The sequence below is a fragment of the Narcine bancroftii genome, chromosome 6 (genome assembly GCF_036971445.1).
Source record: "Narcine bancroftii isolate sNarBan1 chromosome 6, sNarBan1.hap1, whole genome shotgun sequence".
In the NCBI taxonomy this organism is placed as follows: Eukaryota; Metazoa; Chordata; class Chondrichthyes; order Torpediniformes; family Narcinidae; genus Narcine; species Narcine bancroftii.
The window spans coordinates 135,827,412-135,845,928 of record NC_091474.1 but is presented as its reverse complement, the minus strand read 5'-3'; the positions used below and the strand labels follow the sequence as shown (position 1 = coordinate 135,845,928).

Here is an 18,517-nt window from a genome sequence, read left to right as displayed (position 1 = left end):
TTTTGCCTAGTCCCACTGACCTGCACCCAGTCCAAAGTCTTCCATACCTCTCCCATCCATGTACCTGTCCGAATTTCATTTTAATATTAAAATTGATCATGCACTCACCACTTTAACTGGAAGCTCGTTCCACACTCCCACCACTTTCTGAGTGAAGAAGCTCCCCTCATGTTCTCCCTAAATTTTTCCCCTTTCACTCTTAACCCATGTCCTCTGGTTTGCATCTCACTTACCCTCTGTGGAAAAAGCCCATCTACATTTGCTCTGTCTATCCCCCTCAAAATTTTAAATACAGCAATCAAATCTGCCCTCATTCTTTTATGTTCCAGGGAAAAAATTCCTAACCTGTTTAACTTTTCTTTGCAATTCAGTTCCTAAAGTTTGGGCAACATCCCTAGTAAATCTTCTCTCCACTCTTTCTAACTTATTTACATCTTTCTTGTAGTTAGGTGCAGTGAACTGGGATTCACTGGTAGTGTGTAGTACTGATGGCTGGCTCCACCTCTCAGCTCCATCCCCATCTGCTCACATATAATCCTGGTTTCCCACCTAAACCCGGAGCCCTTCTGAAGACTACTGTGATTGTGAGATCCTACCCATAGTTATAAACTAATAAAAGCGTTTGTTCTCCCTCCAGTCATGAGAGCTTTTATTTGTGCTACATTAGGTGACCAAAACTGCAAGCAATACTCCAAATTTGGCCTCACCGATGACTTATACAAATTTAACATCCAAACTCCTGTACTCAATATTTTGATTTATGAAGGCTAACATACCAAAAGCTCTCTTAACAACCCTATCCACCTGTGATGCCACTTTCAGGGAATTATGTACAGTATCTGTATTCCAGATCCTTCTGTTCTACCACACTCCTCAGTGCAGTAATATTTACTGTGTATGTCGTTTCTTGGTTTGTCCTTCCAAAATGCAACACCTCACACTAATCTGCATTAAATTCCATTTGCCATTTTTCAGATGGTCCAGATCCCTCTACAAGGACACCAGTACCACTTCTCTAGGGGGCTGAAGAAGATGGTGCTGGAGTCCAGAAGAGCATCATCGAACTACAAAGACCACAAGAACATGGTTACCACTCACTAGGGTTCTTGCTGGTTTTCAGAGAGAGATTCCTTTTCCAGAGAGACATTCCCTTTCCAGGACATCCGCAACTGATTCCTTCTCAATCAGTCTTGCTGACGAAACTTGCCCCCTTCAGGGTTCTCCAGATGATCCTCTTTCTTTCAGGTCACCTTCCAGACTGCCAGTCTTCTCCTTTGACCAGGCAGCCTTCCCTCTCAAGTTTGCCAGCTTGTCCCTCTGGAACTGATTTCTGGGACTCCTCCTCTCTCTGAGAGCAAAACTCTTCTTAACAGCTTGCAAAGATCACATGTTCCCAGGCAAGCTGTATTCTGCAACTTTGTTGCTCTCTTTGCAAAATGCATTCTGCAAAAGTCCTGCAAATATTCTGTGTTTTAAAATGTTTGTGTGCAACCTGCTCTAACAATAGCCGCTTTCAGGAGTTCTGATAGAAGATTAAGCACCTGCAGGTGCAGCTAGAAGAGTTCAGCAAGCACGTTTAGGTGGCCACGGAATGGACGGCTTTCTGGTACCTAAACGTGCCAGCTGACTGCTAGCCGCCTAGCAGCAAAAGCCATCTACTCCGGACAGGTGCCTAGTCCCGCCCACACTGACCTCACGTCATAGCAGCACGTCAAGGCATGCCTGACAAACAGTTCAGGCATAACGTGACTCCTGCTGCCGGTTCCCCCCCCACCCTTGCCCTCCCGACTCCTGCTGCCGGTCTCCCTCCCACCCCCCTCGCCCGCCTGACTAGCACAGCCACTGCCGGTCTCCCCCCCCCCCCCCCCTCGCCCGCCCGACTCCCGCCGCCGGTCCCCCCCCCTCGCCCGCCCGACTCCCGCCGCCGGTCCCCCCCCTCGCCCGCCCGACTCCCGCCGCCGGTCCCCCCCCCTCGCCCGCCCGACTCCCGCCGCCGGTCCCCCCCCTCGCCCGCCCGACTCCCGCCGCCGGTCCCCCCCCCTCGCCCGCCCGACTCCCGCCGCCGGTCCCCCCCCCCCGCCCGCCCGACTCCCGCCGCCGGTCCCCCCCCCCGCCCGCCCGACTCCCGCCGCCGGTCCCCCCCCCTCGCCCGCCCGACTCCCGCCGCCGGTCCCCCCCCCTCGCCCGCCCGACTCCCGCCGCCGGTCCCCCCCCCTCGCCCGCCCGACTCCCGCCGCCGGTCCCCCCCCCCTCGCCCGCCCGACTCCCGCCGCCGGTCCCCCCCCCTCGCCCGCCCGACTCCCGCCGCCGGTTCCCCCCCCTCGCCCGCCCGACTCCCGCCGCCGGTCCCCCCCCCCTCGCCCGCCCGACTCCCGCCGCCGGTCCCCCCCCGACTCCCGCCGCCGGTCCCCCCCCCTCGCCCGCCCGACTCCCGCCGCCGGTCCCCCCCCCCCCTCGCCCGCCCGACTCCCGCCGCCGGTCCCCCCCCCCCTCGCCCGCCCGACTCCCGCCGCCGGTCCCCCCCCTCGCCCGCCCGACTCCCGCCGCCGGTCCCCCCCCCTCGCCCGCCCGACTCCCGCCGCCGGTCCCCCCCCCCCTCGCCCGCCCGACTCCCGCCGCCGGTCCCCCCCCCCTCGCCCGCCCGACTCCCGCCGCCGGTCCCCCCCCCTCGCCCGCCCGACTCCCGCCGCCGGACCCGTCACCCTCGCCCGCCCGACTCCCGCTGCCGGACCCGTCACCCTCGCCCGCCCGACTCCCGCTGTTGGTTCCCGCCACCCTCGCCCGCCCAACTCCCGCTGCCGGTCCCCCCCCTCCACCCTTGCCTGCCCGACTCTTGCTGCCGGTTCCCCCCCCCCACCCTCACCCGCCCAACTCCCGCTTCGGGGGGGGGGGGACCGGCAACAGGAGTCAGCCAGGCAGGGGGAGACAAGCAGCAGCAATGAGAGTCGGGTGGGAGAGGGTGGAGAACCAGCAGCGGCGGTCAGGCGGGCGAGGTGGGGGGAAAGACCAGCAGCGGGAGAGGGTGAAAAATAAAATTTGAAGAAGTCTACTTTAGTCTGGCTTCCTTGTCTTGGGAGTCAATGTCTGAATACGTCATCAGCCTGCCTCCTGGCAGCCTGCCACTTTCAGTTGCCACAATTGATACACCGAGCAGGATAGTTATACCTCTCGGAGAAGGGTTAGGTGAGTAACCCTCCTGGCCGGATTTTCCGGTTTCAGATGGCCACCCGACAGCCGCACAGGAGTGTTCTGTGTGGCTTTACAGTCGGGCTTTGTGGCCACCTGAAAACGGCTAATTCCTCCCAAGCCACCTCAAAATACTCTGTCACAGTCATCTGAACTCAAGTCGCTGCTGCTCTCAACACTCAAGGAGGAAGAGGAATTTCAGAGGCTCTGACGTCAAGGTAGCCCAACTTTCTCTGATTTTTGTTTACTTCTTTTATAGCTGTTTTTTTCTAATTGTCTGTGGCTTCCCTTTCCTTGCAGCCATCATAAAAACTTTATACGCAGGTTCCAAGTTATATTAATTATTAAAAAAAACTTTTAAAAGGCAGTTATTAATTAGTTCTCCCGGGGAGGTGTATTGCCACATCCTTCGCTCACACCATCACATCACGCGCCCCCCCCCAACCCTTTTTTTGGGTCTTTTTTAAAAAAAACGGTACAATGTGAGGTACCCTCCAATCCTCTGGCGCCACATCTGTGGCAAACAACATTTTAAATATTTCTGCCAGAACCCCTGCAATTTCTACAATGAGTCTTCCTCAAGGTCTGAGGGAATATTTTGTCAGACCTTGGGTATTTATCCACCCTTATTTGCTTTAAGACAGCAAACACTTCAAACGCTTTAATTTGTATAGGTTCTATAATCTCACTGCTTTCTTTCCTTACTTCCCACAACTCTGTGCCCTTTTTCTGAATGAATACTTATGGGGAAAAAAGCATTTACGACCTCCATACAAAGCCCCTGATCTTCCAGGGGACGAATTTTGTCCCTTACAAAATGGCACCTAACAGTGGCGACTCTTAGCAAGCAGCTCTGACGGGAATAATTCCTGTTCAGAACTCACAAAAATCTACCAAAATTCAAGACACACAAAAATAAACTTACCTGATAGCATGGATTTCCTAAGATCGGTAGAAGACAGGAATCGGCAGTTGCGGCAGAGGCAGGTACTTTTACTACAGCATGGGAGCTTTAAACTGCTCACCCAGGCACTGCAGAAGCAACATGCAAGTTTTAAACTGCCCACCTAATTACAACTGCAACATTGCAGAAGTTTAAACTCACAAATGTTATAATATGGCAGCTTTAAACTGCAACATCATGGGAGATTTAAACTCATGCAGACAATGTTACAATGTGGAAGCTTTAAAATGCTCACTTAGTTACCATTGCAATACCACTGAAGTGTTAAAACACTAGCGATCAGGCCAGACAAACACAAAGAAGAATTTAAAGGGATAGGGCTCAGACAATACAACTACCAACAGCAGACCCACGGGCGCATGAAAAAAAGACCCGACCAAGTGGGTGCAGAGGGAGTCTAAGGTCAGGTTGAGACACCAGAACCTGAGGCTTCTATTCCCTACCATCCTACTGGCCATCAATGTACAGCCCTTGGAAAACAAACTGAATGAATTCCAAGCCAGACTACAACATCAGAGAGACATCAGGGAGTGCTGCGTGATGTGCTTCACAGAGAAGTGGCTAAACGCAGTCATTTTGGACATGGCTTTGCAGCCCAAGGGTTTCACCCTTCATCACACTGACTGAACACTGGCATCTGGAAAAACCAGCAGAGGCGGCAACTGTATCCTCATCAACTCATTGTGGTGCACAGACATGACGGTCATGTCCCAGTCCTGCTCCCCTAATCTGGAACATCTGGCGATCAAGTGCCGCCCATTCTACCTGCAGAGAGAGTTCACTGCCATCATCCTGGTCGCAGTGTACATTCTGCCCCAAGCTAACGTCAGGCAGACGCTGGAGGAACTTAGCACTGTGACAGCCATGAGACAGCACATCCTGATGCTTTCCCGATCATTGTAGGAGACTTCAATCTGGCCAACCTGAAGAAATCTCTGACAAATTAACATCAACCTGTCACTTGTGAGACCAGGGGAACCAGCACACTGGACCATTGCTACACCACCATGAAGAACGCATAATCGAGCCATACCATGACTACACTTCAGCAAATCTGATCATCTGGCTGTACTCATACTCGTAGTGTATAAGCAGAAATTGAAGATCGTAGCACCAGTGGTTAAGACGGTGAAAATGTGGTGGAGGGAGGTGGAGGAGCATCTGCAGGAGTGCTTTGAATCTATGGACTGGAACATGTTCAAAAGCTCATCCCCTAACTTGAATGAATATGCAACAAGTGTCACTGACTTCATCAAGACCTGCGTGGACGAATGTATGCCCATGCGCACATACTGGGTATTCCCCAATCAGAAGCTCTGGATGAATCATAGAATCCCCAGCCTGCTGAGGGAAAGAATGAGGGGATTGAAGGCCAGGGATTGAGATCTTTACAAGAAGTCCAGACACAACCTGTGGAAGGTCATCTCTGAGGCAAAGTGACAATTCCAAAGGGGGGGGGGGGAAGAGAGAGAGTGAGAGAGAGAGAGAGAGAGAGAGAGAGAGATACATGCCAGCTAGGGCAAGGTGTGCAGGCCATTACAGCCTCCAAAGCAAAGGTGAATAGTATAGACGGCTGTGATGCTTCACTGTCCGATGAACTGAACACCTTTTATGCCCAATTTGAAGAACCAAACAGCGCCGACTAGAATTCCTGAAAAGGCTGAGGACCCTGTGGTATCTGTCTCTGGGGGGGGGGGGGGGGGCGACATCAGAACATCATTCAAGAGGGTGAACAGGCGACAGGGCCGGATGGCATACCTGGCAGGGTACTGAAAACCTGAGCAAACTAACTAGCCGAAGTGTTCATGGACATTTTCAACCTCTCATTACGACAGTCAGAGGTCCCAACCTGCTTCAAAAGGGCATCAATCATCCCAGTACCAAAGAAGAGCAGTGTGAGTTGCCTCAATGACTACTGCCCAGTAGCACTAACTTTTACGGTGATGAAATGCTTTGAGAGGTTGGTGATGGCCAGAATTAACATGCACCTAAGCAAAGATCTTGACCCACTGCAGTTCGCCTATCGTCATAATCACTCCACAGCAGACACAATATCACTGGCTCTCCACGCAGCTCTGGACCATATCAAAAACAATCATTCATACATACGATTGCTCTTTATCGACGACAGATTAGCCTTCAATACCATTATTCCCTCAGTGTTGGTCAAGAAACTTCAAGCTCTAGGCCTCTGTATCCACCTCTGCAACTGGATCCTTGACTCTTATCGGAAGACCACAGTTAGTACGAATTGGAAACAATGTCTCTTCCTCGCTGATTATCAACAAGGGGGCACCTCCAAGGATGTGTATTCAGCCCACTGCTCTACTCACTATACACCCATGACTGTGGGGCCAGGTCCAATTCCAATGCCATCTACAAGTTTGCCAATGACACCACAGCTGTTGGCAGAATCACAAACGGCAATAAGATGATGTATGGGAGGGAGATGGATCAGATGGTTGTATGGTGCAAATGATAACAACCTTGTATTCAATGTCAGCAAAACCAAGGAGATGATTGTGGACTTTAGGAGGAAGTCAGGGGAACACGAACCAGTCCTCAACGAGAGATTAGTATTTGAAAGGGTCAAGAATTTCAAATTTCTGGGGGTCACATCTCCGAGGAGCTGTCCTGGAGCCATCATGTTGATGCAATAACAAAGAATGCACGCCAGTGGCTATAATTTGTTAGGTGTCTGAGATTTGGCATATCATCAGAGACTCTTGTAAACTTCTACAGGTGTACCATGATGCATATTCTGACTGGTTGCTTCACAGCCTTGTATGGAAGCACCATGTCTAAAGACAACAATAAATTCCAAAGGGTTGTTAACTCGGCCTGCGACATCACAGGCACCAGACTTCACTCCAGAGGACATCTACGAGGAAGTGTCTTAAAAAAGCAGCCTGCATGCCCAGGCCATGCCCTCCTCAATTTGCTACCATCGGAAAAAGGTACAGGAGCCTAAAGACAAATACTGAACAGTACAAGGACAGATTCCTGAATAATCAATAATTTTATGAACCAAAGGCACTGTCTTACTTTTTGTGCAATATTATTTTTTTTTTATTAGTGATGTCGTACAATGGTATAAAATGAACGTTTAAAGTATGATGCTGCTGCAGAACACCGAATTCCAGGACTTGTTCACATCAATAAATTCTGATTCTACTATCCTTCTGCTCTTAATATACCTGTAGAAACCCTTTTTTTAATATACTCCTCATGCACCTCATTTGCTCCATGTTGCCTATTCCTGCTATACACCTCTCTCTTCTTCCAAACCAGATCCTCAATATCCCTTGAACACCAGGGTTTCCTATACCTTTTAACCTCGCCTTTGATCCTGACAGGAACATACAAACTCTATACTCTCAAAATTTCACTTTGAAGGTCCTCCACTTACCTTGCACATCCTTGCCCAAAATCAATTTATCCCAATCCGCTTATTCTAGATCCTCTCTCATTTCCTTAAAAATTGGCCTTTCTCCAATTTAGAATCTCAACCTGGGGCCCAGACTTATTCTTCTCCATAATTAACTTGAAACTAATGGCATTATGGTCACTGGACCCAAAATGTTCCCCGACACATACTTCTGTCACCTATCTTGTCTCGTTCCAAATAGGAGATCAAGTATTAACTCTCTCTGTTGGTAGTGCTATATACTGATTTACAAAACTTTCCTGAACACATTCAACAAACTCTAAGCCATCCAGACTTTTATAGTATGAAAGTCCCAGTCAATATGTGGAAAGATCTACAATCATAACCTTATGTTTCCTGCATCTGTCTGCTATCTCTCTACAGATTTGCTTCTCCAATTCTCACTGACTACTGGGTGGTCTATAATACAACCCCATGATAATGGTCATAACCTTACCGTTCCTCAGCTCCACTCATATAGCCTTTGTAGGTGAGCCCTCTAGTCTGTCCTGCCTGAGCACAACTGTGATATTTTCCCTGACGAGCAATGTCACTCCTCCCCCTTTCATCTTCCCACCCACATTCTATCGTGTCTAAAGCAACAGAAGCCCAGAACATTAAGCTGCAATCGTTTCACTAATGGCTACAATGTCATAATTCCATGTGCCAATCTATGCTTTGAGCTCATCTGTCTTTCCTACAATACTCCTTATGCTGAAATAGATGCACTTAAGAACATTTCCACCACATTCAACCCGTTGACTTTCTAACAGTGCATGCAATTTTAACATTATTATTTCCCACCTCCACTCTTCTATCTGCTCTGACACGCTGGTTCCCCTCCCCTACAAATCTAGTTTAACCCATCAGAGCAGCACTAGCAAACGTTCCTGCAAGGATATTAATCCACTTCCAGTTCAGATGCAAACTGTCCTGTTGGAACAGGTTCCAGATTCCCTGGAAGAGAGCTCAATGATCCAGAAGCCCTCCCTTCTACACCATGTTTTTAGCCACGCATTAATCTGTATTATCCTCCTATTTCTAACCTCACTAGCATGTGGCACAGGTAGAGGAACACAGGAACCTTGATATACATCTATAGATCGCTAAATATGGGAAGAATGGTAGATAGGATGGTGAAGGTACATGGGAAGTTGGCATTCATTTACTGAGGCAGATAATACAAAAACTTAGGTCATAGCACAACTACATAAAACTTTGGTGAGGATACAGCTGGAATATTTTGCGTTGTTCTGGTCACCCCATGTGATTGCACTGGAGAGGATACAGAGAGGAGATTCATCAGAATGTTGCTTGGGATTAATAGTTTCAGTTATGAGAAGAGGGAGTTGGGGCAATGAGAGACAAGTAAACATTTCCTCAAAATAGAGAATCCAAAACCAGAGAGCACAGGCTCAAGATTAACCTCAAGATTGAGGTAAGAAGAAATCTGAGATTTCTTATTCAGCCAGAGGATGGTTTTAATTTGGAAAGCACCACTTGAGAAAGTTCAAGTTTATTATCATCTGACTGTACATATACAACCAGACAGAAAAGTAGTGACCTAATAGAGGTTTACAAAATAAGAACATTTCAAAAAAGCATCTGGTCGAACACTCCAATCAACAAAGAAAGAATATGGACCAAGTGCTGGTATACTGTATTGGATTTGTGAGTATTGAATGGCTTGTTTTTGTACTATATGACTCCATGACACTGCAAAACCTTTCCACAACTAATAGCAGTTTCCACTTTTAATAAGCAGTGCTTTGGTCTGGTATTCTCTGCATCTCTTTAAACATCCAGTGCCTCTATCACTACCATCATAGTTACTCCTGAGGCTTTCTAGACAGCATCACCAACCTTGCAGCCTAATCCTCCTAGGAGGAAGGAAGAGTGCAGGTGTATAGGAATACTGCTATTTTCTAGACTCGTCCAACTTATCCATCATCCTGATTGGAAGTATGTTGCCTCACACACGAGGATTGCAGCAGTTCAAGGAGGATGCACACCATCACTTTCTCAAGGGCAATAATTGAGGATAGGCAATGAGAGTCATCCACATCCCTAAAATAACTTCAAAAAAACATTCACAACACAATCTTTCACTTTCCTTTACAATCATCAATAAATGCAACAGAATGAAGAACTTGTGTTGACTGAATCCTACGTTATTAAGCATTACCAGAGTTTATAAGATTTTATTTAAAATTGTATGTTGCTCTTTCTACATTATTAACAATGTCTAAAGACTCACCTTATTAGAGGCTGGTGAAGAGCAACCAAGGAGGCATGTATAGTAATTGATACAACGGAGAGGTGGAAATAATCAAACATAACATTAACATGGTGATGAAGTCCTCGATGTACATTGAAATGCAGTTTTAATGTCCGACTACTAATTAGTTGTAGAGAATTCAGGTCTTCGAATCTGAAAATAAATAAATTTTTAATATTAGATTTTTAAATTGATCTGGGTGGTTACTACCTTCATAAATGATCTGTATCAACTACTCGCCGAAGGAATGCTTGGCTTTATATTCTGAGCATTGAGTGGTGGGGACATCAGTGGTGAAAATACTTCTGATATAAAAATATATTTCCCATTAAAATTTTTGTGAGGGATTACTTATATTTAGCAACCCACTTTCCCTTCCTTTTTGGACTAACATCTCTGATTTATTTTCTTAGCTGTACAAAATCCAAAATCATAGGTTACATCACACAACATATTTTTGGTCAGTTGCTAGCTATCACTCAATTTCAAGGAGGTAAGGCAGCAATATCTCCCTAAAATTAGCATGCTTCTTGTCCTTAGCTACAATCTAACAGATTGAACAGAGAAGTTGTTAATTAAAGTAATTTAATTTGAAAAATTGACTGGTAAGGAAGGAGTGGGATGTTAAATGTTCTATTTGATCCTAAACTGATAGAGTTAACAGACTGTGCAGGAGTCAAATGTAAACATAGCTACTGGAAATTCTGATACATTGTGCATCTACAGAGGCAAGTAGGCCAGAGTGTTGAGAAACAAATTACAAGTTCACACACTCCACACAATAAAGAATAACAGGATAAATGATTTGCCACGTAAACATGTTGAACTATGAATTATCCATGATGAGAATTAAATGTATTAAAGTTATGAATTACCTGTGATGAGAAGACAAAATGGCATGTCTATTTATAAAAACATAATTGTTTCCAAAAATGAATCAAAGAACTTCTATATCTTGAACAATACACTTGTGTATATAACTTCAAAATGAGGGATAGCTGATGTATAATTAAAGTATAAAGCATTATTGGCAATATATTAAACACACAGATGACTATCCTAGCTTTTTGTGCATCCACATATTCCACTTAAATAATGAATGAAAGCCAGAACCAGTCCTAGCAGTACACACAAACTAACCGTTCAGTTATGATCGAGATCAAGGTTAAGATTTCATTTATTTTCACGTACAGGTACACGATCCTTTATCCGGACATCTAAAATCCAGAAAGCTCCAAAATCTAGCAAGTGGGGAGAGAGGTGGCAGCACAAGTTGGGCAGCCAAGGGACCAACGGTTGGGGGAGGTGGCCGAGCTGCTGGAAGGGGTTGGAGGTGGAGACGGCAGCACAATTCAAGTGGGCTTTCCGAAATCCAGAAAAATCCAAAATTCGGAACACACTGTCCCCCAAGGGTTCTGGATAAAAGATTGTGTACCTGTAAACAAAAATAATTCCATTGTTTGCCCTGAAATAGCAGAAACATTTAAAAGCTACAGTCCTACAAATCTCAGTAGTACTTTCAAAACAGATGATTATTGTCAGAAAATATTATTAAATTATGATCTATTCAAAGATCTTTATTTTACTGGAAGTTAGTTCAAATTTATTGTCAGAATACATATATAACATCACATACAATCCTGAGATTATCTTTCCTGCAGGCGAGGCAGAATTTCAACTTTGCTGGATATATAAACTGCATTCATGATAAAAGATATGTATACAAAAGAAGGAAATGCAAACAAAGAACAAAATATAAACAAACTGACTGTGCAATTCAGAAAATATTCAAGAATAAATATTGTGGAAAGTAAGAGCCTTTAAGTGAGCCTCTGATGGAGTCTGTGGTTTAGGAGTCTGATGGTGGAGGGGTAGCTATTGTTCCTGAAATTTGTGGCACCTATACCTTTTCCATGAGGGCAAAAGAGCATATCCTGGATATTGTGAATCCTTAATGCTGCTGTTCTCCAAAGGCAGCGTTTCCTGTAGATATTCTCGATAGTGGGGAGGATTTTTCTGTGATGCACTGGGCTCTGTGCACAACCTTGGGCAGGGCTTTCAGCTCAGAGATATTGGTGCCAGTCAGCACACTTTCCACTCCACATGTGTAGATGTTTGCCAATATTTCTGATGTTATTCAAAATTCTTCACTATGACATTACTATTTTGGATCCAGTAAACATCCTCTGAGAGAGTAACTCCCAAGAATTTAAATTTGCTGACCCTTTCCACCTCTGATCCCAAATATGCTAGAAACATTTGTGAAGGTACTTTTAGAAAGATTAATAAAGTCTCGGTTGCTCCGAATCATTTTGTCATCTGCGATAATACACAATGCATCCACAGGGACACATTTCAAATTAACAAAGGAGCAGTCAGAGCAGCTTTGTAAGAAACCAACAAGATATAGTGGCACTGGAATTTCACATGTAAATTTTATACATCATACTTGCATGTCAGTTGTATACCTGACTGGTACGTTATTAACTCAGCCAATTCAAACACAAATAGAAATCTGCCAAAGACAAATATGATCAAGTTATCTCCATATTATGAAGGTGTATACATATATTACTTCTTTGATCCTTGCATTTTCTAACTAATCAAAAGTAAATTACAGTAGACAGATGCTTTCCTAGGTCTTTTACTTTTTATGCACCAACACTAAATTTTCTATTGAGTTACTTTCAAAATTGGAAGAACATAAGAATCCAGAGGAATAGACCATCTAACTCTTTAGATTTACTCTCCCACTCACCAAGTCGTTCTACCTCCCCTATGTTTAAAAAAATCCCCAAGTTCTGCTACTCCTTAAATAACTGATATTCCTTCACTCTCTGCTGTGAATGAACGCTATGACCCAGCCTCTAAAGTTCTTTGGAGTAGAGAATAATGTTCTCTTCTGAAATACTGTTGTCTTGATACCATGACATCTCTCTACCCACTGAAAGACGATATTTGTTCTCATCGGAGTCCTAAATGACCTACTCATCCTTCATTCTGAGACTGAGCCCTTGTTTGAGTCATCAACCAGAGGAAATAGTAGGCCCTTTCAAACTGTCATGAAAAATGGTGGGGGGGGGGGGGTAAAGAGAGGTTGCTACTTCAGTTAGGGAGAGTATGAAGAGTGGGGGGGGGGGGTGCTGTGAACTACCACTGCTGAAAACGCCACTCCAGATTGCAGTGACAGCTCAACATTTGCGGCAGTGGGATGTTTTTGAAGGGGGGAGGAGTCACGCACGATTGATAGAGTGGGTGTCGCTTGACAGTGGGGTGACTTACTGACAAGTTCCCATGAGCATATGGTGTGTCACTTACTGTGTTATCATGAGGGTGGGATCCCTCTGAAATCACAGGGTTGGCGATTTCTGCGTCGACCCCCCCTGCAGTTTAAAAGGTGCTTCCAGCACCTTTGCCCCAGTAATTGCACCTGGGACCCAGGAGGGCTACCCAGGTACTGCAGTTTAAGAGCCCAGTGCGAAACTGGGGGGTGGGGAAGAGAACGTGTTTCCTCAGGAGAAAATACCTTCCCTGGATCCAGCCTTTTGAGTTCTGCAAAAACTTTGAAAGTTGCAATGAAATTACCTCGTAAACTGTAAAATTATAAATAAAGACCCCAGCTAGACATCACTCCTCATGTGTAAATTGAAGCAGTAAGGTGAATATTCATTGTATTTTCTCTTCAACTGGTCTCTTTAAATAAGGGGACCAAAATTATGCACATTAATCAAAGCAAGACCCTACATTATTGCAGGAGGTTCAGCAAGATACAATGCTGGGACAAAGACAAGTTCTTTTTCCTTTATTTGCCCCTGTTTCCACAGCTTTAAATTTGTAATCAAACAATTCATATGTTATTAAAGTTTTATTCAAGGGTATTTGTGTTAATTTTGGTTTGATCATGTAGAAATTATAGCACTTTTTATAAGCCCCTAATTTTAGAGGACCATAATATTTTGGACATAGCAATGATATGCATATTAAAGTAGACATGTTTTGTACCTTGTTGCATATCCCTTGCATGCAATGACTGCTTGAAGTCTGTGATACACAGGCATCAGAGTACCTTCTCTGGTGAGGCTCTGCCAGGTCTCTACTGCAGTTATCACCAGTTCCTGCTTGTTTCAGGGGTTTGTCCCTTTAAGTTTTCTCTTCAGTATATGGAAGGCATGCTTAATTGGATATAGATCTGGTGACTGACTTAGCCATTCAAGAGTTTTCCAGATTTTAGCTTTCAAAAACTCCTTTGTTGTTTAGCAGTATGTTTGGGATAATTGTCATCAACATTTACATCAATGAAAAAAAATGTGCCAGTACCTGTAGCAGCCATACATGCTCAGGCCATAATACCCCCACCACTATGTTTCACTGATGAGGTGGTATGCTTTGGATCCAAGGCAGTTTCTTGACACCTCCACACTTTGTTCTTACCTTCATTCTGTACAGGTTAATCTTGGCCCCATTCATCCACAAGATTTTTTTCCAGAATTCTGCAGGCTCTTTTAAATATTTCTTGGCAAACTATAATCTGGTCATCCTGTTTCTGTGGCTAACTAGTGATTTGCATCTTGCAGAGTAGCCTTTGTTTTTCTGTTCTTGAAGCCTTCTGCAGACAGTAGTCATTGACACATCCTGAAGAGTGTTTCTGATCTGTCAGACAGTCGTTCGGGGATTTGTCTTCATGATGATGAGAATTCTTCTGTCATCAGCAGTGGAGATCTTCCTCTGGCCACTAGTCCCTTTACGATTATTGAGCTCATGTGTATGCTCTTCTTAATGTTCCAAACTATTGATTTTGCTAATCCTAAGGTTTAGGCAACGTCTCTTGCTGTTTTATTCTTGTTTTTCAGCCTCATAATAGCTTCTTTGACTTTTATTGGCACAATTCTGGTCCTCATGTTGAAAAATGGCAACTTCAGATTCCAAAGGTGATCTAAAGCTTAGAAATCTGCACCAGTTAAGTCATTTAACCTACCTGAGTAATCACAAACACCAGTCAAACCAAATGGCATTATGGTGCCCTGAAATAGGGGAACCATGAATAAAAGGTGGTGTAATTTCTACATGGTCAAACCAAAATGTATAATCTTTAATAAAATCTGGAATGTGCACTTTCATCAGATGTGAATTGTTTGATTACAAATTGAAAATTGTGGAGCATAGGGGCAAAAAAAAAATATATACATTTGTTCCAAATATTATGGACAGCGCTGTGCATGTTCCATGAAATTACCAGGCAATGATAATCTCCAGCCACTGAGAACCTTACCACATACCCTTCACATTCAATGATAATACCACATCAAGTCCCTATCAGCATAATGGGGGTGATTAAAAAAAAATGAATTGGACCAGTCACACAAGTTCTGAGACTGTAAAAGCAGGTACAGTGACCACAGAGACTCCTGCACAAAAACTAGCACAAAGCACAAATCAGGAGAGCGTCAGAATGTTCTCCATTTGATTGAATGAGTATAGCTTGAGCAAACCTTATGAAACTGGAAAACATCCAGAAATCTGCTCCACTGGCATCTTTTCAACCATCCTATATATTCCAAAGCATGACCATCAGTGCATTATGGTTGCAGCTGTACCATCTACAAATTACATTCCAACAACTTTTCTTGACAATCATAAAAGCAGTTTCAAATCCTGGGCCCTCAACAACCTGCATTGGAAACTTCCAGGTGCAAGTGCCAGGTGTAAATTATTCATCAACAAGAAAATTTATTTCGAAAGGAAAAATGGCAAGAGTTGCATCAGAAAAATTAACATGGAAATTTAAATTAGGAGGATTACAATTACCAAATTTTAAAAAATTATTATAGAGCAGCACAATTGAGATTTTTCTCTTTTTTTTTCCAAGAGGGAGAAAAACCAGCATGGATTCAGCTAGAAATAAATAAAATAGAAGCAGATAAATCAGAGAATTTTATATATAAATGGAAATATATCACTATCCCTTCCTTTTCACTGGAAGCAAAATCCTAGACCCCTCTCAACTTGCCTCTCAGCAGCTCAAAAACTGGCTCACCTTCTCAAGGGAAATTAGGGATGGGCAATAAAGTGTATTCCAAAAAATTGAGTAAATGAAAAAGTGAACCAGCAACTATGTGCAAATCCTATTAAAACAATCCTGAAAGATTCAACATATTTTCTTTGGCAAACAGCCACACAACCAATATGATCTTTGCACATAAGCAATTCCAAGAGATCTGAGAAGAAAGCAATCAATGTTGGTTCAAACCAGTCTGCAATTACAAATAGCTATGATCAAGATAAACTTCCCAGGAAGAAGGAAAGATCCTGCTGACAAATCAAACATTATCCTAAAAACCATAGAAATGATTACAGCACAGGAGATCATGGACAGAGTAGATGGAGTCAAGTTGTTTAACATGGTGGGAGAGTCTCAGACAAAAGGGCACAACTTCAGGACTGAAGGGCATCCATTTATAACAGAGATGCAAAGGAATTTCTTTAGCCAGAAAGCTTGAACTTCTGGAATTTACTACCTTGGGTGGATGTGGAGGCCAAGTTGTTGGGAGTATTTAAGAAAGGAATTGACAGGTATCAGAATAGTCAGGACATCAAGAGTTATGGGGAGAAGGCTCGGGAGTGGGGCTGAGTGGGAGAATGTATCAGCTCATGATGGAATTATGGAGCAGATAGATAGGGTGAGTGGCTTACTCCTGCTTCTTTATCTTATGAAGCCTGTATCTCCAGAAGCTTGATATAAGAGCAACACACAGCTTAACTAACCTTCATTTTTATAGCCTTGCAAATATTTTCTCACGATATATTTATCCAATTCTCTATTGAAAGCCACAAATAACCCGTTTTCAGCTCACATATAGACAGCACATCCAAGATATAAAATACTGTGTAAAAATGATATTCATCATGTTGCTCTTATTTCTTACCTTTTTTAGTTTTTACCTGTTGCCCAAAACCTCTCCATTAATGGATACATTCTACTCCAGATTTCTATCAAATCTTCTCAGACTTCTCACAAGTAAACAAACATTCCTCTTTTGTAACCACAGTCCCTCATCTCAGGAACCTTTCCTGTAAATCCTTTCTGTACCCTCTTAATCCTTCCTATAAATGAAGCAAGCAGAATTGAATTCAATACTTTAGTTGAGGTGCAACCAGTATTTTACAAAACGTTAAATATGATTTTAGTGGACCTCCCTGCTTTTATACTCTATGCCTCTTTGAATAAAACACACAATAATGCATGCTTTTTGTGTTGCTTTCTCACCTGTTCTACCATTTCCAATGACTTGTACACCCATAATCCTCAAGTCACACTTTCAGAACAGTAACCTCTTTTCTTATTCCTTATCAAAATACAACAACACCTCATATGTCTCAACATTACTGTCATCTGCCAATCATTTGCCTATTCTAACATCTTCCTTATATCTGATACAATTTAACACTATTTCAGGCTTTGTGTCATTTACATTTTGAAAATAGGGCCCGCATCTCTAAATCTAGTTCAATAATTCTATCCTGCACATCCAAGTCTAGGTTATTAATAGACATTAAAAAAGCTAATGTCGCTACAGAGATCCATGGGGAACATGACTTTTCACCTTACTCCAGTTTGAAAGACAACTATTCATCACGACCCTCTGATGACTTAATTGGCCAAGTTCACAACCATTTTGTCATGTGCTTCAACCCTGCTGATAAGCATCTTTTTGGGACCTTATCAAAAGCCTTCTGGAAGTCAATGGACACAATAATCGAATACATCATGTTGATCTGCTCTTTCAGTTATCTCATCAAAACAAAATACACCAATATTTGCAATAGTAAAGAATGCAAGTCTGAGCTGAAAAAAAACCAGAGAGGACATTATCTCCACTTTCATATTACAGGAATCAATATGGCTCCATGCTCAGCCCATTTCTGTGTGGATATGGGGCATATTCTTCTTTTCTGTGCTCTCAGGCATTCTTTCTCAATATTTGTTCCAGAACAATAATATAGGTCTATAACACAAAGCAAGAATGTTAAAATGTCAATGAAAGTCAAAAACATCGATCTAAAGAAGCTGTATGAAATTGACTATGACGGCAAAAGTAAAATGTGAGACTAAATTTTCATGGAAAATAAATGTAGTGTAAAAGCTACTTCATTCAAAATATTAAAACCTGCTGCGTAGCCCCTTTGGCCAAATGAACATGGTGCCCAAATTAAACCAACTCTGCTGCTTGCACAAGATCCATACTCTTCTCTCCCCTGCATGGTCATGTGTCAATCTGCACAACTATCATATCTGCCTCAACCTTTACTCCTAACAGCCCATTCCAGATATTTATCATTCTGCATAAAAAAATTTGTCCTGCATATTTCCTTTAAACCCTTTTCTCCCCACTACCTTAAACGCATGTCTTCTAGCCTTTGATATTTTTATAGAGGGAAAATGATTTTGTCTAATCTATTAATGCCTTCCATAATTTTATAAACCTGTCAGATCAACAACTCTCTCCCCCCATCCGAGCTCCTAAGAAAACAAAACAAGTTTGTCCAACCTTGCCTTATAACTCATTTCCTCTGATCCAGGCAACATCCTGGTAAATATCTTCTGCAATCTTTCCAAAGCTTTTACATCATTTCTGTAATGGGGCACCAGAATCACATACATTTT

General features: G+C 43.6%; 1 protein-coding gene across 8 annotated transcripts in view; it reads right to left on the bottom strand.

Moving 5' to 3' along the window:
* Positions 1-18,517, bottom strand: part of fam135a (family with sequence similarity 135 member A) — a 210,493-nt gene that overhangs the window by 118,141 nt on the left and 73,835 nt on the right. For 6 of the 8 annotated variants that reach the window (XM_069886143.1, XM_069886142.1, XM_069886144.1 and 3 more), the window contains one exon: positions 9,835-10,008. In XM_069886143.1, the coding sequence (XP_069742244.1) occupies positions 9,835-10,008 (174 nt within the window). Of the gene's footprint in view, positions 1-4,111; positions 4,199-9,834; positions 10,009-16,778; positions 16,986-18,517 lie in introns of those variants that run through there. The other 2 variants (XM_069886147.1, XM_069886149.1) reach the window with 2 other exon arrangements.